This window comes from Orcinus orca, chromosome X (genome assembly GCF_937001465.1).
Source record: "Orcinus orca chromosome X, mOrcOrc1.1, whole genome shotgun sequence".
Taxonomy (NCBI): domain Eukaryota; kingdom Metazoa; phylum Chordata; class Mammalia; order Artiodactyla; family Delphinidae; genus Orcinus; species Orcinus orca.
Window position 1 is genome coordinate 55047733 of NC_064580.1, and position 25248 is coordinate 55072980.

Genomic DNA, 25248 nt, shown 5'->3' on the forward strand with positions numbered 1-25248 from the left:
CCAGACCCAGAGAGCCACCTCTTTTGTTTTCTAATTTGTAAGATCTCCACTAACACAGGGAGACTTCAAAAAACGCCACACCCTCATTCAGTGTTACCAAGACTCTGGCTGTTTCTTTGGGAAGTTGAAAAACAACTGGTTAATGGGCTCTTGTTCACTTTCATCCAGTTGTTTGGTCTTAATCAGTGAGCACTCAGAATGGACAATATTAATAACAACCTTTCAAATCCACCTGCAGCCTCTTCCAGAGATCTGACAAATGTTTAAGTGATGACACTCCTATTATGTCAATTAAAAACCTCTGAATGTTGTCTATTTCCCTACCCAACTGCAACTACTGCTGGGGAAAGGATTAACTTCTTTGATGGAGAAATCCTACCTGTGGTTACCAATATGCTGACAAAAGTCTTACTGGCATGTATTTTGATACTTGCAAAATTTTAATCTACCAATCTAAATACCTCCTTTCCCCTACCTGGAAATAATTTTGATTGTGGTGGATACGTTCAGGAAGATGATGCATTTTTACCCCTGCCTCCACTCCACTCTCCAACTTGCCAACAGCTACAGCTATTTTGCTCACCACGAGGATGCCCAGCCTCTGAGGATTTCCCGGCCACTCAGATAGAGACCAACTTTTATTCCTTCTCAAGAGTTTTCAAAAACAGTTTTTCCACTCAAATGCAATCAAGTGGAACCAAAAACAATGATTAAAAAACAGAATTACTTGGCTGAAATGATTGACAGCCTTGGGTACAACCCTCTTAGCCATCACCTTGATTGCTGTACTTGAGGACACTCAATGGAACCATTTGGGGATTCTCAGAGCAGTTTACAAACCACCACCTGATGTTGAATGTTCACCTGCTAACAGGACTGAGTCAATTCATCTTATTGCTGCAGAATGTGTAACAGATCACTGAGACTATTTATTGAGCACTTAGCATGTGCCAGACCCTGTGTTGAGTGTTCTAGATATCTTTTCATTCAATCCTTACCACAACCATATAAGGTAGGTAGCACTACTATTCGCAGTGCACAGATGAGAAAACTGAGGCTTGCCATGTCTCCATCAAGCTCATATGGCAATCCTTTGCATTGCTATTACCCCTAGTAAGACAGTGTTTTTTCAAACAGCAGGTTACAGTCTCTTAGAGGATCATGCAATCAATTTAGTGGAACTTAACCAGGTTTCTTGAATAGAATAGAAAATATACGAGTGCATTAAACTGTTGTGTTTTTTTTTGGTAAAACATTGCTTTCAAGTCATAAATATGCGTGCATGTGTGTGGGGTGGGTGGGTGGGTGCGTGTAGGAGGATATGTAGCTGGTTGTCAGGTAAAAGTTTTTTCTTACTGTGGGACATTCAGCTTCTGTCTTTATTTTAAAGTCTATTTTGCCTGATATAAGAATTGCAACTCTGGCTTTATTTTGATTTCCATTTGCCTTTTTCCAACCCTTCACTTTCAGTCTGTATGTGTCTCTAGATCTGAATTGAGTCTCTTGTAGGCAGCATATATACAGGTCTTGTTTTTGTATCCATTCAGCCAGTCCATGTCTTTTGGTCGGAGCATTTAATCCACTTACATTTAAGGTGATTATCAATATGTATGTTTCTATTGCCATTTTGTTAATGTTTTGGATTTGTTTTTGTAGGCCTTTTTTGTTTCTTTCTCCTTTTGTTCTCTTCTCTGTGATTTGATGACCATCTTTAGTGTTATGTTTGAATTCCTTTTTATTTTTTTGTATATATCTATTATAGATTTTTGTTTTGCAGTTACCATGAGGTTTTCGTATGAGTCTATATTTATACGTGCTTGTTTTAAGTTGCTGATCTCTTAATTTCAAAAGCATTTTAGATATCCTGCAACTGTACTCTCTTCCCTCACGATTACTATGTTTGATTTTATATTTTCCATCTAACTGTTTTGTGTATCCATTAACTGCTTATTGTGAATACAAATGATTTTACTATTTTGTTTTTTAACCTCCCTACTAGCTTTGCACATAGATGATTTCCTACCTTTGTTGTAGGTTTGCCTTTACCAGTGAGCATTTCCATTTTGTAATTTTCTTGTTTCTAGTTGTGGCCGTTTCTTTTCCACCTAGAGAAGTTCCTTCAGCATTTGTTGTAAAGCTGGTTTGGTGATGCTGAATTTTTTTAGCTTTTGCTTGTCTGTAAACTTTTGATTTATCAATAAAATCTTTTTTTAAAAATTGGAGTATAGTTGATATACAATGTTGTATTAGTTTCATGTGTACAGCGAAGTGAATCAGTTATACATATACATATATCAACTCTTTTTTGATTCTTTTCCCATATAGGTCATTACAGATTATTGAGTAGAGCTCCCTGTGGATACAGTAGGTCCTTATTAGTTATTTTATATATAGTACTGTGTACATGTCAATACCAATCTCTCAATTTATCCCTCCCCCTCTTCCTCCTGGTAACCATAACTTTGTTTTCTACATGTGTGAGTCTATTTATGTTTTGTAAAGAAGTTCATTTGTACCATTTTTCAAGATTCCACATATAAGCAATATCATATGATATTTGTCCTTCTCTGTCAGACTTACTTCACTCAGTATGACAATCTCTAGGTCCATCCATGTTGTTGCAAATGGTATTATTTCATTCTTTTTTATGGCTGAGTAATATTCCGTTGTGTATATTTACCACATCTTCTTTATTCATTCCTCTGTCGATGGACATTAGGTCCACGTCCTGGCTAATGTATTTTGTTTGTTTGTTTGTTTTTACTTAGAGCAATCAATCTTTTTAATTTTTTGAAATTTTTGTATTTCTTTTTTTTTGGTTTTGTTTTAACTTTTTATTTTATATTGGAGTATAGTTGATTAACAATGTTGTGTTAGTTTCAGTTGTACAACAAAATGATTCAGTTATACAAATACATGTACCTTTCTTTTTCAAATTCTTTTCCCAATTAGGTGGTTACGAAATATTGATCAGAGTTCCCTGTACTGTACAGTAGTTCCTTGTTGGTTATCCATTTAAATATAGCAGTGTGTACATGACAATCCCCAAATTCCTAACTATCCTTTCCCCCCACATTCCCCCCGGTAACCATAAGTTCATTCTCTAAATCTGGTTCTGTTTTGTAAATATGTTCATTTGTATCATTTTTTAAAATAGATTTCTCATGTAATCTATATCATACAATATTTCTCTGTCACTGTCTGACTTACTTCACTCAGTATGACAATCTCTAGGTCCATCCATGCTGTTGCATATGGCATTATTTCATTCTTTTTTTGTGGCTGAGTATTATTCCTTTGTATGTATGTACCACATCTTTTTTATCCATTCTTCTGTCAATGGACATTTAGCCTGCTTCCATGTCCTGGCTATTGTAAACAGAACTGAAATGAACATTAGAGTGCATGTATCCTTTCAGATATTTTTCTCCAGGTATATGCCTAGGAGTGGGATTGCAGGATCATATGGTAGGTGTATTTTTAGTTTCTTAAGGAATGTTCATATTGCTTTCCATAGAGGCTGCACCAATATACATTCACACCAACAGTGTAGGAGGATTCCCTTCTCTCCACACCCCCTCCAGCATTTATTATTTGTGGATTTTTTGATGATAGCCATTATGACTGATGTGAGGTGATATCTCATTGCAGTTTTGATTTGCATTTCTCTAATAATTAGCAATGTTGAGTATCTTTTCACGTGCCTCTTGGATATTTATATATCTTCTTTGGGGAAATGTCTATTTAGGTCTTCTGCCCATTTTTTGATTGGGTTTTTTGTTTTGATGATATTAAGGTGCATGATCTGTTCATAAATTTTGGAAACTAATACTTTGTTAGTCACATCATTTGCAAATATTGATATTTTCTCCCATTCTGTGGGTTGTCTTTTAATTTTGTTTATGGTATCCTTTGCTGTGCAAAAGCTTTTGAGCTTCATTAGGTCCCATCTGTTTATTTTTGTTTTTATTTCCATTACTCTGGGAGATGGATCAAAAAAGTTATTGCTGTGATTTATGTCAGAGAGTGTTCTGCCTAAGTTTTCCTCTAAGAGTTTTATAGTGTCCAGTATCACATTGAGGTCTTTAGTCCATTTTGAGTTTATTTCTGTGCATAGTGTTAAAGAATGTCCTAATTTTATTTTTTTACATTTAGCTCTCCAGTTTTCCTAGCACCATTTGTTGAAGAGACTGTCTTTCCACCATTGTATAGTCTTGCCTCTTTGTCATAGATTAATTGACCATAAGTGTATGGGTTTATTTCTGGACTTTCTATTTGTTCCATTGAGCAATATTTATATTTTTGTGCCAGTACCAGGCTCTCTTGGTGACTATAGTTTTGTAGTATAGTCTGAAGTCAAGGAGCCTGATTCCTCTAGCTCCGTTTTTGTTTCTCAATATTGTTTTGGCTATTTGGGGTCTTTTTTGTCTCCATACCAATTTAAAGATTTTTTGCTCTAGTTCTGTGCCGCTGGTAATTTATAGGGATTGCATTGAATCTGTAGATTGCTTTGGGTAGTATAGTCATTTTCACAATATTGATTCTTCCAATCCAAGAAAATTGTATATCTTTCCATCTGGTTGTGCCATCTTTGATTTCTTTCATCAGTATCTTATAGATTTCTGCATAGAGGTCTTTTGCCTCCTTAGGTAGGCTTATTCCTAGGTATTTTATTCTTTCTGATGCAAGGTTAAATGGGCTTGTTTCCTCAATTTCCCTTTCTGATCTCTCATTGTTAGTGTACAGGAATGTAAATGGTTTTCTGTGTATTAATTTTGTATCTGTAACTTTACCAAATTCATTGGCTCCAGTAGTTTCTGGTAGCAACTTTAGGATTTTCTATGTAGAGTATCATGTCATCTGCATACAGTGACTGTTTTACTTCTTTTCCAGTTTTGATGTATTTTATTTCTTTTTCTTCTGTGATTGTTTTGGCTAGGACTTCCAAATCTATATTGAATATTAATGGTGAAAGCAGACATCCTTGTCTTGTTCCTGATTTTAGAGGAAGTGCTTTTAGCTTTTCACCATTGAATATGATGTTAGCAGTATGTTTGTTGTATATGGCCTTTATGATGTTGAGGTAGGTTCCCTCTATGCCCACCTTCTGGAGAGTTTTTTTTAATCATAAATGGCTGTTAAATTTTGTCAAAAGCTTTCTCTGCATCTATTGAGATGATCATATGGTTTTTATTCTTCAATTTGTTGATGTGGTATACTGCACTGATTGATTTGCAGATACTGAAAAATCCTTGCATCCCTGGGATAGATCCTTGATCATGGTGTATGATCCTTTTAATGTATTGTTGAATTCAGATTGATAGTATTTTGTTGAGGATTTTTGGTCTATGTTCATCAGTAATATTGGCCTGTAATTTTCTTTTTTTGTGGTATCACTGTCTGGTTTTGGTATCAGGGTGATGGTGGCCTCATAGAATGAGTTTGGGAGTTTTCCTTCCCCTTCAATTTTTTCTGGAAGAGTTTCAGAAGGGTAGGTGTTAACTCTTCTTTAAATGTTTGGTAGAATTTACCTGTGAAGCCATCTGGTCCCGGACTTTTGCTTGTTTTTGTTTTTTTTTTTAATTTAAATATATATATATTTTTTGACTCTGTCAGCTCTTAGTTGTGGCACATGGGATCTTTCATTGTGGCATGCAGGCTTCTCTCTAGTTGTGGTGAACAGGCTTTTTCTAGTTCTTGCACGCGGGCTCCAGAGCACGTGGGCTCAGTAGGTGTGGCACACAGGCTCTCTACTTGTGGTATGTGGGCTCCAGAGTGAGCGGGCTAAGTACTTGCAGTTTGCAGGCTCTCTAGTTGTGGCGCATGTGTTCCAGAGCATGTGGGTTAAGTAGTTACAGCACGTGGCAATCAGCTTTAGTTTCTTTGCTACTGTTTTCTTCATCTCTATTTCATTTATTTCTGCTCTGATCTTTATGGGTTCTTTCCTTCTACTAACTAGGTTTTGTTCATTCTTCTTTCTCTAGTTGCTTTAGATGTAATGTTAGGTTGTTTATTTGAGATTTTACTTGTTTCCTCAGGTAAGATTGTATTGCTATAAGCTTCCCTGTTAGACTGCTTTTGCTGCATCCCATAGGTTTCAGATCATGATGCTTTCATTGCCATTTGTCTCTAGGTATTTTTTGATTTATTCTTTTATTTCTTTAGTGATCCATTGGCTTCTTAGTAACATATCATTTAGTCTCCACGTGTTTCTGTTTTTTAAATTTTTTCCTGTAATTTATTTCTAATCTCATGGTGTTGTGGTTGAAAAAGAAGCTTGATATGATTTCAATATTCTTAAATTTACTGAGGTTTGAATTGTGGCCATATAGGTGATCTGTCCTGGAGAATGTACCATGTGCACTAGAGAAGAAAATGTATTCTGCTGTTTTTGGCTGGAACACCTATAAATATCAATTAAGTCCATCTGGTCTAATGTGCCATTTAAGGCCTGGGTTTCCTTATTGATTTTCTTTTTTTAAAATTTTTATTCAATGTTGATTTAGTTTCAGACATAGAGCAAAGTTATTCAGTTATACATATACATATATTCACTCCTATTTAGATTCTTTTCCCATATAGGTCATTACAGAGTATTGAGTAGAATTCCCTGTGCAATGTGGTAGCTCTTGATTACTTATCTTTTTCATATATAGTAGTGTGTATATGTCAATTCCAATCTCCCAATTTATCCCTTCCCTGCTTTCCCCATTTTTAAGCAAAATATTGTTTTTTTTCACACATGTAAGTCTACTTCTGTTTGGTAAATAAGTACATTTACACCATTTGTCAAAATTTCACATGTAAGCAATATCATATTTTTGTCCTTCTCTGTCTGACTTACTTCACCCAATATGACAATCTGTAGGTCCATCTGTGTTGATGCAAAGGCATTATTTCATTCTTTTCTTAAGGCAGAGTAGTTTTCCTTTGTGTACATGTACCATATCATCATTATCCATTCCTCTGTCGATGGACATTTAGGTTGCTTCCATATGCTGCAATGAACTCCTTATTGATTTTCTGTCTGGCTGATCTGTCCACTGGTGTAAATGGGGTGTTAAAGTCCCACACTATCATTGTGTTACTGTCAGTTTCCCCTTTTATGGCTGTTAGCATTTGGCTTATATATTGAGCTGCTCCTATGTTGGGTGCATGTATATTTACAATTGTTATATCTTCTTCTTGGATTGATCCCTTGATCATTATATAGTGTCCTTCCTTGTCTCTTGCAACAGTCTTTATTTTAATGTCTATTTCCTCTGATATGAGTATTGTTACTCCAGCTTTCTTTTGATTTCCATTTGCATGGAATACTTCTTTCCATCCCCTCATTTTCAGTCTGTACATGCCCCTAGATCTGAGGTGAGTCTCTTGTAGACAGCATACACACGGGTCTCGTTTTCGTATCCATTCAGCCAGTCTATGTCTTTTGGTTGGAGCATTTAATCCATTTACCTTAAAGTACTTATCATTATGCATGCTCCTATTGACATTTTCTTAATTGTTTTGGATTTTTTTGGTGGGTCTTTTTTCTTCCCTTCCTCTTTTGTTCTCTTCTCTTGTGATTTGATGACTATCTCTGGTGTTGTGTTTGGGTTGCTTTTTCTTTTGTGTGTGTGTGTCTATTGTAGTTTTGGGGTTTGCTGTTCCCATGAGGTTTCGATATAGCAGTGTGTATAGGTACGATGTTGTTTTAAGTTGCTGGTCTCTTTCCCGCCTAGAGAAGTTCCTTTAGCATTTGTTGTAAAGATGGTTAGGTGGTGCTGAATTCTCTTAGATTTTGCTTGTCTGTGAAGCTTTTGATTTCTCTGTTGAATCTGAATGAGAGCCTAGCTGGATAGAGTATTCTTGGTTGTAGGTTCCTCCCTTTCATCACTTTAAATACATCATGCCACTCTTCCCTTCTGACTGGCAGAGTTTTGCTAAAAAAATCAGCTGAAAACCTTATGGGGATTTCCTTGTATGTTATTTGTTGCTTTTCCTTGGTTGCTTTTAATATTTTTTCTTTGTCTTTAATTTTTGTCGGTTTGATTAATATGTGTCTCGGCGTGTTCCTCCTTGGGTTCGTCCCGTATGGGACTCTGTGCTTCCTGCACTCGAGTGAGTGTTTCCTTTCTCATGTTAGGGATGTTTTTGGCTATAATATCTTCAAATATTTTCTCAGGCCCTTTCTCTTTCTCTTCTCCTTCTGGGACCCTATAATGTGAATGCTGGTGTGTTTAATGTTGTCCCAGAGGTCTCTGAGACTGTCCTCATTTATTTTCATTCTTTTTTCTTTATTCTATTCTGTGGCAATGATTTCCACCTCTCTGTCTTCCACCTCACTTTTTCGTTTTTCTATCTCAGTTATTCTGCTCTTGATTCCTTCTAGTGTATTTTTCATGCCAGTTATTGTATTGCTCATTTCTGTTTGTTTGTTCTTTAAATCTTCTAGCTCCTTGTTAAACATTTCCTGTATCTTCTCAATCTGTGTCTCCGTTCTTTTCCCGAGATTTTGGATCATCTTTACTATCATTACACTGAATTCATTTTCAGGTAGATTGCCTATCTCCTCTTCATTTAGTTGTTCTTGAGGGTTTTTATCTTGTTCCTTCGTTTGTGACATATTTCTCTGTCATCTCATTTTGTCTAACTTTCTGTGTTTGTGGTCTCCTTTCCACAAGCTGCAGGATCATAGTTCCTCTTGCTTCTTGTGTCCACCCCTGGTGCATGAAGTTGTTGCAAGGGCTTGTGCAGGCTTCCTGGTGGCAGGGACTGGTGCCTGCCCTCTGGTGGGTGGAGCTGGGTCTTGTCCCTCTGATGGGTAGGGCCGTGTCAAGGGGTGTGTTTTGAGGTAGCTGTGAGCTCAGTACAACTTTAGGCAGCCTGTCTGCTGATGGGTGGGGCTGCATTCCTGTCTTGCTGGTTGTTTGGTCTGAGGCATTCCAGCTCTGGAGCCTGTAGGCTGTTGGGTGGGATCGGGTCTTGGTGCCAAGATGGGGACCTCTGGGAGAGCTCACGCTGATCAATATTCTCTGGAGCCTCTGCCACCAGTGTCCTTGCCCCCAGAGAACCTATCCCAGAACAACGATTTAAAAGATGGCTGCTGCCTTTTCAGCAGACTCCATGGAGGACCAGAGAAAATGGAGAATCTTTCCAAAGCTCCCCAGGAACGACAGTTTAAAAGATGGCTGCCTTCTCAACAGAATCCATAGACAACTGGGGATAATGGAACAGAATCTTTCTGATATAGATCATCAGTGTGTTATAAAAGGATATAACTCAGGAACAGCCATATAGATGAGATGCATAAGACAAGGTATGTGGGAATGGCGTGGATCTTCCATGCTCTCTCCAGGCCTGCCTCTCTCCCCTCTCTCCATCAAATCTGAATGAGAGCCTTGCTGGGTAGAGTATTCTTGGTTGTAGGATTTTCTCTTTCATCATTTAAAATATATTGTGCCACTCCTTTCTGGCCTGCAGAGTTTCTGGGGAAAAATCAGCTGATAGCCTTATGGGAGTTCCCTTTTATGTTATTTGTTGCTTTTCCCTCATTGCTTTTAATACTCTCTCTTTGTCTTTATTTTTTGTCATTTTGATTACAATGTGTTGCGGTTTATTCCTCTGTGGGTTAATCCTGTATGGGACTGTCTGTGCTTCCTGGACTTGGGTGACCGTTTCTTTCCCCAGGTTAAAACGGTTTTCAGCTATTATCCCTTCAAATACTTTCTCCGGGCCTTTCTCTCTCTCTTCTCCTGCTGGGACCCCTATAATGAGAATATTAGTGCCCTTGGTGTCGTCCCTGTGGTCTCTTAAACTGTTCTCATTCTTTTCATTCTTTTTTCTTGTTTCTGTTTGGCAGCAGTGATTTCCACTACTCTGTCTTCCAGCTCACTGATCCGTCCTTCTGCCTCACTTAGTCTACGATTGATTTCTTCTAGTGTATTTTTCATTTCAGTTATTGCATTCTTTAATTCTGTTTGATTTTTCTTTGTATTTCCTAATTATTTGTTAAAAACGTCAAGTTTCTCACTCTGTGCATTCATTCTCCTCCCAAGTTCTTTGATCGTCTTTACAATCAGTACTCTGAACCCTTTCCCGAGTAGATTGCCTGTCTCCACCTCACCTAGTTCTTCTTCTGGGGTTTTATCTTGTTCCTTCGTCTGAAACATTTTCCTCTGTCACCTCATTTTGCCTAAATTGATACTTGTATTTTTATGTATGTGGTAGTTTGGTTACATTTCTCGATCTTGGAGAAGTGGCCCTCTGTAGGAGACATCCTATCTGTCCCTGCAGTGCACTCCCCTCCCATCCCCCCAAGGGCCAGGGGCCAGCTGGTCCCAGGGTAGTATCTGGCCTGTGTTTGCAGACTTGATCTGCAGGCTGTGAGACAGTAGTTTTCTTGCTGCTTGTGTCTGCCTCCTGCTGGGTGAGGCTGGTCTAGAGGTTTGTGTAGGCTTCCTGGTGGGAGGGGCTGGTCCCTGCCCCTGGTGGGTGGAGCTGGGTCTTGGTCCTCTGGTGGGCAGGGGCTGTGTCTAGGGGTATGTCTAGAGGCGGCTGTGGGATCAGGAAGTCTTTAGGCAGCCTGTCTGCTGATGGGTGGGGCTGTGTCCCCACCCGGTTGGCTGCTTGGCCTGAGGCATCCCAGCACTGGAGCCTTCAGGCTGTTGGATGGAGCCAGGTCTTGGTGCCAAAATGTCAGCCTCTAGGAGAGTTCACACACATGAATGCTCTCCGATATACCTGCCACCAGTGTCTGTGTCCCCAGGGTGGGCCACAGCCACCCCCTGCCTCCCCAGGAGGCCCTCCAAAACCAGCAGTTAGGTCTGGTTTGGGGTCCTATCAAAGTACTGCTTTTGCTCTTGGTCCCAGTGCACATGAGAATTTGTGTGTGCCCTTTAAGAGTGAAGTCTCTATTTCCCCCAGTCCTGTGGAGCTCCTGCAATCAAGCCCTGGTGGCCTTCAAAGCCAAATGCTCCGGGGGCTCCTCTTCCTGGTGCCGGACACCTGGGATGGGGGGGCCTGACACGGGGCTCAGAACTCTCACTCCTGTGGGAGAACCTCTGTAATGTAATTATTCTCTAGTTTGTGGGTCACCCACCCTTGAGGGTATGGGATTTGCTTATATCATGAGTCTTCCCCTCCTACTAGTCTCGTTGTGGTTCCGTCTTTATGTCTTTAGTTGTGGACGATCTTTCCTGGTAGGTTTCAGTCTTTTCCAACGATGGCTGTTCTGCAGATTGTTGTGATTTTGGTGTGCTCATGATAGGAGGTGAGCTTAGGGTCTTTCTACTCTGCCATCTTGGCTGCTCTCCCCTGCTCAGGGTGCATGGGGTGGCCTCATCCAGGGGCACCTGCGGCCGGGCAGGAGTCTGCCTGCCCATCGGTCCCATTCTGTTTCCTCCTACTGCCCGAGCAAGCATAGTCTCGCTTCCTCCGGACGGCACTAATATTGTGACTTTAGGCAAATTACTTAACCTCTGAGCTTTAGTTCCTTCATCAGTAATGTGGATCTATTAATGCCTAGTTAGAATGATGGTTTGGAGTATAACAGACATTCCAACTATGTTCACTTCAGAAGTCAGATAGAACTGAAATGCCAATAGGATGGCCCCTTCAACTCCACAGGAGTATGTTTGCATATGAAACCAAGGAGCCTTCTGGGGAAACAGTTACCCTAAAGGGTGGGAGAGTCAAGAATAATGGCTCAGTGTTCAGTGGAAAGATTCTGAGTACAGTATAGGGTCTGCCACTAACATTTGCCCGGTCTCTGAGAACCCATTCCTAAGTCTCATGAAAGTAGGACTTAGAGATTTCACTGGCAACTTTGCCTGTGTTACATGGAACTAGTTAAAGTAGAGTCTGCTTTTCCTCATAAAACAGACCAAGTGGCTCAGGAATCAAGCAGAGAAAGGGGGCATCACACCAGGGAGCAAAAGGAAAATGAAGTGAAATGACTGACACCAGGTAGTAATCAGAAGGAATATATTAGCAGAATACATGAGAACCTCCTGAGGATTCCCAGGTTTCCTTAGGAGGCGTTTCAATGTCCTTGACTTCCCACTGAGGGAGTCTGGGTAGAGCTAGAAAAAAAAATGTTACTATTAATTTGTGGCCCATTTTTTCCCCAGATTATTTTATAATGAAAAATTTCAAGCGTATACACAAACAGAGCATAGTGTGATCAAACCTCAAGCACCCACCTCCCAGTTTTAACATTTGTCTGCACATGGCCACTCTATATCCCTCTTTACTCTCTCACCTCCTTATTGGAGTAGTCTGTAGCAAATCCCAAACATCATTTCATTTCATCCTAAAATACATCAGTATGTATTTCTAAAAGATAAGGACCCATTTTTTCCTCCCAATATTACTGCTGTATCATTATCACAGCTTAAAGACTTCACAATTCCTAATGTCATCAAATAGTCCATCAGTGCTCAAATTTCCCTGACTTTTCTTATACTTTACAGTTAGTTTGTTTGAATTGGGATCCAATCCAAGATCTAGAAATTGTATTCTGTTGATTCATATCTTAATTCTCTTTTAACTTACAAATTATCAGTGATAGGCAGATTAATGCCCCCCCAACATGTCCACATCCTAAATGCTGAAAGTAATGAATGCATTAGGTTACATGGCAAAGGGAAATTAAGGTTGCAGGTAGAATTAAGTTTGCTAATTAGCTGATCTTACAATAAGGCGATTATCCCGTATTATCTGGGTGGTTCCAGTGTAATCACAAGGGCCCTGAAAAGTGGAAGAGGTAGACAGGAGAGAAGAATCAGAGGGAGATGCGAGTACAGAAGAATGTCAGAGAGATTCAACATTGCTGGCTTTGATGATGGAGGAAGGCGGCCATGAGCCGAGAAATGTGGGCAGTCTCTAGAAGCTGGAAAGCACAAGGAAATGGATTATACCCTAGAGCCTCCAGAAAGGAAAAGAGCTCTGTGAACACTTTGGTTTTGTCCCAGTGATACCCGTGTTGGACCTTTGACTTACAGAACTGTAAGATAATAAGTTTGTGTTGTTTTAACCCACCAAGTTTGTGGTAATTTGTTAAAACATCACATTGAAAACTAATTCATTCTCTTACCCTCTTTTCTCTCTCTCCATTTATTTCTTGGTGAAACCACATTTGTCCTACAGAATCTCCTACATTCTGAATTTAGTTGATTGCATTCCCGTGGTGTCATTCAACATGTTCCTCTGTCCCTTGTATATCCTGTAATATGGTAATTACATCTAGAGACTTGATCAGATTCATGTCAACTCATCAACATAGCTACTTCATAGGCATTGAGTGGTCTTCCTTTCCCAGGTGATTCTGAGGCATCCAGTCCATGGATCAGCATTCGGAAACCACCGATCTTGTCTGACTCCTAGGAATATTGAAGCCCAGAGAGAAGATGGGACACACACAAGATCACACAGGAAGTTAGTGGCAGGGATGAGACTATAATTCTGATTTGAAATTCATAATACCACCAGATCCTGGGGCTAGATGGATCCTCAAAAGGTCATTGAGGCAGAGCTCACATAATCAGTTTTTTAGATGATTCAACATTTAGCTCATAGGGTAGCCTCAATCTTAGAAAAAGATTTCAAGTCTTTCACCCTAAACTGCTGCCAGAATGGAAAAAAGAAGAGTCAAGTTAACTGGACCCTGGCTAACCTTGCGGTTTGTTCTTCTGGGGAAGCTCTTCCTCAGAGTGACACCCTAGGGTGGCCACCCCAATGTTGCTTCTTGCCACCTTCTGAGTCAGGGTTCAAGAACATAGATAGCCCTTGTGAGAGAATACGCTCACAAACACGCACGCGCGTGTGCACACACACACACACGCATGCGTGTGTGCAACTAACATGAGGAGAGTTTGTTTGTTATAATTCGTAAAATCACTTTATCATCCATTATGCCATTTGATCCTCCCCAAAGTCCTGGGAGGTGTTCTGAGCAATAACTATTACCCCCATTTTACACATGAGCAAACTGAGGCTCAGAAAGGTAAAGTGACTTACTCCAGGTCACAAAGATTTCAGATCTGTCTGACCCCAGCCTCTACATCCTTGGGTCCCCCACCCATGTCTTCTTCCCAAACTAAGCCCCTCATGTGTCCACCTGCAGGCTCAGGCCCATCACAGACCCTGATCCAGTCCCCATCAGAGTAACAACTTGGTCAGCACCTTCTTTGTACTAAGCAATAAGACTTGGAATTAAGATGTATTGCTACCCAGGTCACTAGGGAATAACAGCCACCATTTATTGAGTACCTACCACCTGCTAAGTATTCTTCTAAGCCCTTAGATGGATTCCCCACCACACTATTTTCCACACTTTATGGGAGAGGAAAATGAGGCTTAAGAGAGATTATTGACTTGCCCAAGATCACACAGCCAATAAGTGGAAGATACAAGATTCAAATTCGAACCAGTCTAACTGTAGACTGCCCTTCTCCCCTACCCATGCTGCCGTAACACATGCAATTCTGAGCACCCATGTGGCCTCTGGGTGGCAGCCCTCACTCCTCTTCACTGAAGGAACAGGAAAGGATCGTGATCAGGGTCTAACTGCACGGTGCTAAAGGCTCAGATGAGGTTAGGGACCATGAATGCTAAGCAGGGCCAAGCTACCCAGGACTGGGAGGTGTTCCCAGCAGCACTTGGCTGCCCGGGAGAACATCAGCAATGATCTTTGATTTGAGGTTCTCCGGGTAAGATGGAGGAAGGATGGGGACAAGGAGAGCTGAAGGTATTGGCAAATGAAACGCTGAAGCAATGGACCAGGTGGTCCAGGCTGGAGGAGAAAGGCAGGTTGGATCCCAGGCCTGAGGTCTCTGTGGGGTCCAAGATTAGGTAGGCATAAGGAACTGACAGAAAGGGGAAGGAGACTGGGAAACATGGTAGGGGTGTGAGGGGCAGAAAGGGGACATGGTGTCATAACATTTTAGAGGTTATGAGGTTATCCCTTTTGGATGTGGACAGATCTTGGAATTGGGAGTTGAGAAGGAGCAGAGATGAAGGTCCAACAAGCTTTGATCTGTAACTGGAGGGAACAAATGCCTTCTCTTGAGATGAGCCTCAGGCAGTAAAGACCATCCTGTCCCTGGAAGGGGTTCAGCCTCAGTCTTCCTAGATGGTATATGGAGCTGGATTTTTCCCCAAACACAGTTGGCTTGTCCCATTGGACTGAGCTCCTTTATGCCCCTTCCCCTCCATCACAGCTCACTGCCATGCAGCAACAATGGCCAGAGGCTACCTTTGGTCACGTTGAAGACAACGTCACTTAGGGATGCCTCAGAGAAGAGGGTATCCAGTAGAAGGACATCTAGCTACTTTGATGAATCAGGGCAAAGGTGGCATCAGGAACCTAGAATAGGCTGGAACTCAGAAGGAGACCTCGGTTCTAGCTCTTCCTCCGCAGTAGACTGATTTGTGACCTTGTGCCAGTCCCTTCCTTTCTCTGGGCTTAATGTACCCGTTAGCATGAGGACGAGTTGGACTAAATGACTCTACGTACCTTTCCAGCTCTAAATTCCTAGGCTCAAATCTAACAAGGGATCAGCTGTGTAAGGAATGGGAACTAATGTATGGCAAGTTATTGAAGGGATTTTAATGGGATCACACAGGGATTATTGAATTTATTTTTGAAGCTTTAAGGTGTGCTGCCGTTTACTCCTCTGCTTGTCTAGGGACAATTGCTGAGTTTCTTCATACCGAAGTTGATCAAGCTGGTTGCATAACAGAGTAGAGGCTGCTAAGAGCCATAGGCTGGTTGAATACCTATCATATTATTGGGCTCTGAGGCAAAACTGAAACTGGGTTTTCTCCTTCCTTCCCTCCTCCAATCCTGAACTTAAGGAAGAGAAGGAGTGTGTCTAAATTAACATTTAGAAGATGGACTAAATAGACACATCAGGAAACCTCATTAATCTTCCAGTAGTCACCCATCAGCTGGCATTGCAGCATAGCCTTAGGTCATCCCATCTCACTCAACACCTTCTCCATGCTGTGGTTGATCATGACCCATCCTGCAGAATGCTTTGGGGGAAACTAAAAAGGGAGTTTAGAAGGCTTCTAGAGTTGCCTACAGGAAACAATATGGATGTCTACCAGCATCTATCCCCCTGTCACTAATTGCCACGAAAGAGAGAGTCAGAGAGGGGAAGGGAAGCATTGAGAGACACTGGGCAATTCCAGCCAGAGCTGTACCACTGTTTGGCTTGGGCAGTGCTTAGCATGATGGGAGGCAGGACAGGGGAAGGGGAATGGAGCAAGTGTCTGATTACCATTTTCCTCATAAGACAGGGCCAGGACTGGGCCAGCTAGTCTAAAAAGTTTACCGACTGAGGTCAAAGTTGTATGCAGAGAGGCCACAACCAGAGCATAAGCCCCAAGACAGCATGCCAGTGGATGAGCTGAGGTTCCAGCACTGCTCAATCAACCCCAAACGCCAAGACCCAAGGAGGACCAATGGTATAATCAAGGTCAAGAGCCAAGAGTGTGCATTGCAAAAGGATGAAATTGGAGCAAATGCAGGCCAGGAACATGCAAGGGGGTGCCTCAGAGGCTTGTCATAAACAGCCTTGTGGCATTTATGAGGCATGGGGTACCTAGTTTGTGCATTTCTCCAGTTGGCTTAAATGGCCAGAGCAAAGATGGAGCACCCCTATCTCCAACACATACATGCTATTCCCTGGTAAGGGTTGGCCCTGGACTTCACTTTATTGGTGAAGGAATCTAATGGGTTCATGGGCGTTCCTGAGATGGAAGGTGGCTTTTCACAAGCTTTCGCCTGGCCCCAAACCCTTTACTGCACCAGAAACTGGGGCTGACTGTGGTGCTAGTGGAAGTTCAGACTTCCTCCATTCTGCTCTCCAGTTCCCCATCTCAACTAGCTGGGGCTGGACACAGGGCTAGAAGATGGGGAATGTGCTCCAGGCAGGGCAGGTGGAGCAGCGGCAGTAGCTGATAAGTGAATCTTCATAGACGTTGACAGCTGGAAACAGAACGCCATGGGGTTTGTTTCCTTAGTAACTGTTTCCAGATCTTTTCAGGGGTAAGGGTGATAAAGATGGCCTCTGTATGGAGATTGTCTTCTCTGGTGCTCAGGGATGAGTGTTGGCTTCACATTATTCCTCTGTAAACTCCAGTGGGTCCTATAGAAATTTTTGAAGCTATGCTGCTCATGCAAGTGGCTGAGGGCTGCTGGTGGTGCGCTGAGGGGTGGAGTAGTAGCAGAAGTAAATGCCACCATTGGGGTAGAATGGAGAACAGCAGCCAGTTATACCCATAGATTCAGCAGCAGTGAATCTAAGCTTAGTGTCAGTAAGAAGTGTAACAGCTGAGGTACTCTCTTGCTAGGCTCTGATTATTCCTGGGTTGCGGATGATAGGCTAGAAAGACAGAGGTGGAGAGGGCACTGAACAATACTTTCCAATGTATCATCGCCCAGTCCTGCTGTGGCTTTAGGAGGACACTCACGTCAGTTATGAAGTTCATGGTGATTGTGTCCAGGAGCACTTCCATTGAAAATCAGATTGCGGATCTCTTTGGGAGACTGGTTATGCACTTGAGTTTTGGTGCCTGATTTCTTAGGTTTGAGTCCCAGCTCTGCGACTCACTGCACGACCTTGGGCAAGAAACCTAACACACTTGGTGCCTCCGATTTTTGTAAAATGGGGATAAATAATCGCACGTATCTTTTAGGACTTCTGTGAAGGTTAAATGTGAGCATTATGTGAAGCACACAGTTCAATGCCTAGACCATAGTAAATGCTCACTCAATAAAGAGAAGCTATTATACTGTGTCTCTTTCAGGTCTGTCTTCACTCCAATGCATGTGTCACAGAGGGACATATATTAGAAGGCATCGGACCAAAAGCAGAGCCATCAAGGGTCCTGGCAATCCATGTTTTTTAAGGGATATGGTGCCCTGCCAGAGTAGCATTAGGCAGAAGGAGTGCACTTCTCTGCACTTTTCTCTTGGGAACCCATAAACAGCCATTTGTATTCTTGGGGACCCCCTATGCTGACTCTTCACTTTTTCCTGGTGCTGCCATGTATGGACATCTGTTCCTTGCTCCTTTTGGATGAATATAACCACCTTCCTGCTGTGGAGGCATCCCCTCTGCTTTCTGGATGGAACCCAGAGGTCTCCTGGTGGGCAATGTGGTTACTTGGTCAGGATGTGGAAGAATGTCTGGAGTCAGGGTTGGCAGTAGGACCCAGAGATCACGGACAGTGTCTCAGGCCCTTGGAGTTGTCAGGGTTATGGAATTTCAAGCTCAGACGGCTAGGACTAAGGTGATGTGTGGAGGAGAACGGCGGAGGCATTGACTGCCTCTGCACTGGGTGTGCACAGCAATGTGGTGGGAGGTTCCGTAACAGGTTCACCCCATCACCAGCAGGGGGCAGCATCTGCCCAGATGGCAGGGTAAGTGGGTCAGGGCCAGATCTGAAACTGTCTGCCCAGAGCCCCTGAGCATGCTATGACGTGGATTAGAAACAACAGGTGACAGCTGCCCTTAACACTACCAGAAAGAAAGAAGGCTCACAGTACAGCTGGGCCTAGGACTGAGGGATTTCCCAGGATGTAGGACTTTCAGTTTTAAAACCAGAGCAGTCCTGGGCAAACTGGGACAAGTTGGTCACCCTAAGTAGGAACGCAGAGCTGTCTCTCCCTCTCTCTCCATTATCATCTGTTCTACCCGGTGCTCGGTGCTCTGCCAATTCCACATGGTGGGGGCGGGGGTGGGTGGTCAGTGAGAGCTATGCTGATTATACAAGAGGTCAAATTAGAAAGTGGGAGTGCTGGGGAACAAACCAAGGCTTCTAGGCAGAGAAATAACATTATCAGGTAGATGTATTATGGCCCCGATATTTTATTATGAAAAAAAATTACATATACAGCAAATTTTACAGGTAGCACCCATATGCCCGCACCTAGATCCTACAATTAGCATTTTACTGGACTTCTTTTATCACATGTCTATTCTTCTATCCATCCACCAATCCACCTAAGTTTTGATGCATTTCAAAATAAATTGTAGACATCACTACACTCTTCCAAGCATTTTTGAGGTTTAGTGGAGTCAGATAGACCCAAATTTGAAGGCAGTTGACTTCTACCAGCTTAAATTTTCTCATCTCTAAGTTGATGACACTGAGTGTTGGTAGGAAGATTTGATTTGCTTACTTTATGAAACACTCAGATAATGCTTTCTATGTGCAACTCATAAATCTTATCTCATTTAATCCTAGTAACAATCCAATGAGGTAAATTCTGTTATTACCCCCATTGTACAGATGAGGTTTCAAGAAGTTAATGAGCTCCCTGAAGGTCACACGGTCAGCAAATGGCATTGCTGAGAGTTGAATCCAGACTCTCTGGCTTTGGTATCCACGCTCTTAGCCACTACACTATGCTGCCTCCCACAGCGCCCACTAAATTCTGGACATCCAGTGAATGGTCACCCTCACCTTCTTTGTTTTTAAATCTTTCACTGCAACCCCACACAGTAGGTATTATCTCCAGTTTACAGATGAGGAAACTGGAGGTTGGAAAAGTTTGATAACTTCCTCAAGAATGCACTGCTAATAAATAAAGGATTGGGGATTTGAACCCAGGAACGACTCATTCCTGGGTCAGTGTCATTTCCCTGTACTGCACAGTACAGAAACCACTGAAGTGCACATGAGCCTAGACCACTTATGGGGGATTCTTGTTTAGGGATGGTCTTTCCTCAGCCATAGCAGAAAAGAATGTGGTGAAAAGAGGGGCTTCTGCCTAGTTACCATGAGGGGCCCGTGTCTTTTTATAGCTATGAAACAGACTCAGTGGCAAGTGGCAGCAGAGCCTCGGAATCTCATCAAGCTCCAGGAAAGGAACCATGACTCTTAGCTTTCAACTCTCCCTCTGAGGGAGGCCTTACATGGGGGCAATCCCTTCCCTATTGTACCCTGCCTCCTCTTCCCTTTTCTCCCCCACCCTTCTCCTCCCCTTCCCTTCCCTTTCTCTTCTTCCTCCTCCTCCTCCTCCTCCCCCTCCTCCTCCTCCTCATCATCATCTTTGGCCTCTCAGGAAGCCAGTCATAATCATTATCATTTTATTCCTCATAGCTATCATTTACAGAATGCTTCTCAAGTGTTGTTCTAGGCACTTTACATATATTATTAGCTCATTTAATCTTCACAACAATGCCATGAGGAGAGGACTACTACTATTCCTACCTCACATATGACATATTGGAGCCCCAGAGAGGTTAAGTACCTAACCTAAGGGCACCTGGCCCTGAGTTAACAGCCTTCCCAGAGTTCACCTTGGGAGATGTTGATCATTGCAAAGATGCTGATAATCGCTATGGGAAAGCTGGGGGCATAATAGTAACAGGGAACTGGACTTAAGAGCAGAATTGCTAAAATTGCCTGGCCTTCCCCTGTGGAGTGAGCACCTATCCTCAGTGTAAAAGCGACCCATCTGTCACAAAGCAGGTATACAATCATCCCCACTGTGTCAAACGTGTAAAGAGAGCCCCAAACCGGGTTATTCCCAGATTGGAAGGCCTGGGTTCTAGTTGTGGCTTTGCTCTTAACCTGCTAAATGACCTTGGGTAAGTCAGTTCCCCTCTCTGGGTCTCATTTATAAAATGTAATACTACTAACAGTACAGGGCTATTAATGTGAGCATTAAATGAGAATGTTGAAGAAGGTGCTTTACAGCATCTTACCAATATAACAAATAACTTCCCTTACTCTCCTCCTCCTCCTTCATCTCTCTCTCCTTCACCTGCCTCGCCTTCGTCTTTTACTCTATTTTGTTCCTTCTCTTCCTTTCTTTAGTCTCCTCTAACCAGGTCTCAGACTTATCTGAAGAACTGCTCTTAGGCAGAAGAAACACAGGCTTTAAAGGCAGACAGACCTAGCTTTGCCTCCTGGCTCTGCCCCTTCCTAGTGCTTTGTTAGGCAACTATTTTACCCTTTTTGAACCTCAGTTTTATCATCTGTAAAAATGGACACGCATAATGCCTTCCTTGTAAGGTTTCTGTTGGATGATGTGGTAGGTTGTCTGCAAATACGACCAAGAATTGTCCCCATCTCTGGCATACATGCAGCTCCTCCCATCAAGAGGCGGAGTCTCTTTTCCCCACTCCTTAAATCTGGGCTGGCTCTGTGACTTGCTTTGACCAATAGAGTACAGCAGCAGTTTTGCTGTATGACATCTGGTCTTATGCCACAAAAGGCCTTGCAGCTTTTGTTTTCACCCTCTGGGAAGACTGCTGCCACATAAAAAAAAATGTCTCACTATTCTACTTGGAGAGAGAGGCCCAATGGAGAAAGAAAGGCCCTGGAGAGTAAAATACTACAAAGGGAGGTGGGAGGCCCAGCCAGCCCACAGCTGTTTCAGCCACCACAGCTGAGGTATCAGATATGAGAGAGCACACATCTTGGGTCCTTCAGCCCCAGCCAAGCTGTCTGAGGCAACACCACATGGAATAGAAATAAGCCATTCCCAGCAAGTCCTGCTCAAATTGCAGAATCACGAGCAAACAAATGGTGGCTGTTTTAAGCCACTAAGTTTTTGGGTGGTTTGTTTCACAACAGATAGCTGAACCAGAAAAATTAAATGAGATGGTAGCACCCCACCCAGTGGCTGGCAGGTATAGGTACTCAACATTTGATTGTTCCCTTCCCATTCAGAGGTGTTCCCTGGGAAACAGCTGACCTGGCTAGTTGTGCTGCAACTGAATTGACAGATCTGACCTCCAGTGTGCCAAAGATGCAAAGCAATGACCACTTCTCCTATACTTTACGGGGACCTGCTGAGAGCTATACAGGTTAAGGTGTACTCCAAGTTACACAGCTGAGTGTCCTCCCTTTGCCCAGAGTGAGTCTAGGCCACCTTAAAAGCAGACTTGTAGCTGAACAAAATCTGGGGTGGTAGAGTAATGTCAGCTAAGACAAATAGTGTTTCTTTTGACCGCTCATCCAATCTACCTGGTGCCAGAGGCACAAGGGGTAGAAGTACTTACTACATGCCTGGCATTGAGTGCTTACTATATGCCTGGCATTGCTCACAACAGTGCCAGAAGTAGGTACTGTTATTTTCCCAGATGAGGACACTGAAGCACAGAGAAGTTTCTGTCAACTGTTGTGTTTCTGGAAAGCATTGGGACAGTTTAATGTTCAGGATATTAATTAGGGTGCCCTTGGGATCAACACTTGTAGAAGAAAAGGGAAGAGAAGGAGGCAGGATTGGACAGAGGGAGCTATTGAACTGCAACTCAGTCTTAACGGAAACCACAGTCCACCCATGGGGAGCTCTGAAGCTGGGATGACCCTTTGGAGTTGTTCCCTATTGTATCCTCATAGGGGAACAGGCCTTTACATTCCTGCATCAGTCACTGAATTCCTAGTCCCTGATTTCTAGTTCAGAGTTATTTCACCTACTCCTGTGATCAAGCCATCCCAAATGGGAGAAAAGCTTAAAAAAGTGATCATGGAGAAAAAGTAGGAAAAAAAATGGACTCTGGTACCAGACAAATCTGTGTTCAAATCCTGATACTTCTCTTACTATCTGTCTGTTTAACTCTGCACAAGTTATTTAACTTCTCTGAGCTTCAGTTTACATTTTTGGAAAATGGCAATAAGAATACTTAGCTTGAAAGGTTGTTTTGAAAACCAAATACAATCATCTATATAAAGCATCTTACATAGAGACTTGACACAGAGTAGGCACTGAGTACATGGAAATTATTATAAAAATAGGGTAAATTATTATGCGGTGGTGTGCCTGGTTTTCTCTCTTGTAGGGTGGAGTGAATAAGAGTAAAGAAGAGCTACCCAGAAGGGGAAAGGGCATTACATCTTTTCTGTTACCTGGTACTTGTAGGCACTGAGTCAGCATTTACTCCAATGAACAAATGTTTATTTAAAAGGATTTGTACAGACATAACGCTCTTACTTTCAAAGAGAAGAGGAACCTTTTATATATTATGAACACACAGACGCTGTGGCAACTTAAAACTACAGCTAAGAAAGGAAGGAAAAATATCCCCCCTCCCCAGCCAGGAGCTAACACTTTTTCAGTCAGCCAGCCCCAATCCCTGTCCCTTAAGTTTGAGAGTGACTTGACTAGAGATGTGGCTTTGGAGGAGGGAAGAGCTGTAGGGCTTGGGGAGCCTGGTGCCTTTTCTTTTGAGAGGGAAATCCACCTACACAATCCACAGAAAAAGGGGTGGCCAAAAGCTGACCTGAGCTGAGGCTGCCTTAGAGAAGAGAGACTGGAGTAGAAATCCCACCTACCTGCATGTGTAAAGTGATTGGCATTCACTTGAATCTCAACCCACTACTCTGACCTCTAAGATATACCATTTGAGTAAGTGCCAGAGTAATGGTTTTGAACAAAAGTCGACACAAATGTCAGCCTGGGGCCTCTCCAGCCTAAGGCAGCCCCGATAGCAGAACCCTCAGACCAATGACTTAGGCAACGAGTTAGGCAGGACTTGTGGAGTGGGTCTGGCTCCCTGATTTCACTGTGGGGAACATCTGCTACTGATTTTCAAAAGCTAGGGTTTATTATGGGAGAAAAGCCCACAGATTTTAGGATCCCCAGACACATAGCCTGGTACCTGAGAACTTTAATATATCTGGGAAACTGCCAGGTGGTGGGGTGGTGAGCTCAATAATAACAGCCAGGCCTCCCAAATGAATATGAAAAAGGAGAGCTTGTCCAAGCTACCTCCGGGCCTTGAGGATGAGATGAGGTTGCGGGTGGGGCAGATAAATGCACCAAGCCTATTGAAAAGTCCAGCAAGAAGACTGTTGTCCCTTCAGAGCCTAAGGCAAAGGTACAGGGAGGGGGCACACTGGAGCCTTCACCTGAAACAAGATATGGGTCTCCCCAGGCCCTCAGGCCTTAGGCCCCAGGCCTCAGGCACAAGAGACAGAGAATCACATCTGGGACTTCCGCCCTTCCCTTAGCTCCAAACAAGGGCAGGGGTTGAAATGTGGGTGAGAGAGAAGGGATCTTTAGACACAACTGTCATTAGCACCTGAACCACATCTCTTCCTAAACCAGAAACTCCAAGAGCAAAAAGAAATAAGAGCAAAGTGAGAGAGGGGTTGTGCTTCCATCACATTAAATAGGAGACTTTGTAGAGGTGGGGAAGGGTTGTTTCACATGGAGACATCAATCACTCTGGCCAAGGGGAGGGGTTATGAGCAGCAGAGCTCTAAGTGTTCTCCCTCTTTTCATTCATCCTGCTTCCGTTTTGGCTTTTTGGGGTTCCTGGACCGACTCTTGGCTTTGCACAGAGGGCATATAGGTGCATTCCGGTGAATTTGTTGGTGACATGACAAGCAGGCCTGGTGGGGGGCACAAGACAAAGCAAGTTAGTGGTCAGATTCTTCTAGGCCATGGCTCATCTTTCCCAGGGGCCCCCACAAGCAATTGCGATTTCCCAACAGGAAGGAGCAAGACCCAAGCAGTGAGTCCCAAGTAGCAAGATCTGTGCTGGATGTAAGGGATGCAAAGGATATAAGGGAGTGAGAGTCAAAGAGGGGTACTGAGGAAAATATCCAAAATTTGGCAATAAGGCAAAATGTGAATTGCATATTCATTAAGCATTATACTGGAGCATGGTCTAACAGGCTCACTCAAGGATTATTTAATTCTCTAGGACAGGTATCAATAAACTTTTTCTGTAAAGGCCAAGATAGTAAATATTTTGGACTTTCTTTTCAGGTCATATGATTTTAGTTGCAACTACTCAGCTCTAACTGCCTTACATAAAAGAAGCTATAGACAATACATAAACAAGCAGGCATGTGTGGGGGCCAATAAAACTTTATTTACAAAAACAGGGAGCAGGTCACACTTGGCCTATGGGTTCTGGTTTGCTGACCTTTGCCCTAGGAGAATGTCTCTTTGTTTGACTATTTACTACTTATTTAAAAAATTGAAGTATAGTTGATTTAAAATGTTGTGTTAGCTTCTGGTATACAGCAAAATGATATAGAAGATAGATAGATAGATAGATAGATAGATAGATAGATATTCTTTTCTGTTATGGTTTATTACAGGATATTGAATATAGTTCCCTGTGCTATACAGTAGGACCCTGTTGTTTATCTATTTTATACATAGTAGTCTGTATCTGCTAATCCCAAAAGCCTAATTTACCCCTGTCCCACCCCCTTTCCCCTTTGGTAACCATAAGTTTGTTTTCTATGTCTGTGAGTCTGTTTCTGTTTTGTAAATAAGTTCAT

The 25248-nt window shown here is 42.5% G+C and overlaps 1 protein-coding gene across 3 annotated transcripts in view; it reads right to left on the bottom strand.

The window, feature by feature from the left end:
- Nucleotides 1-22884: 22884 nt before the first annotated feature.
- LOC125960263 (zinc finger C4H2 domain-containing protein) overlaps nucleotides 22885-25248 on the bottom strand; it is a 36056-nt gene continuing 33692 nt past the window's right edge. For 2 of the 3 annotated variants that reach the window (XM_049704657.1, XM_049704656.1), the window contains exon 5: nucleotides 22885-24345. In XM_049704657.1, the coding sequence (XP_049560614.1) occupies nucleotides 24232-24345 (114 nt within the window). In that variant the 3' untranslated portion in view covers nucleotides 22885-24231. The remainder of the gene's footprint in view (nucleotides 24346-25248) is intronic. The other variant, XM_049704658.1, reaches the window with a different exon arrangement.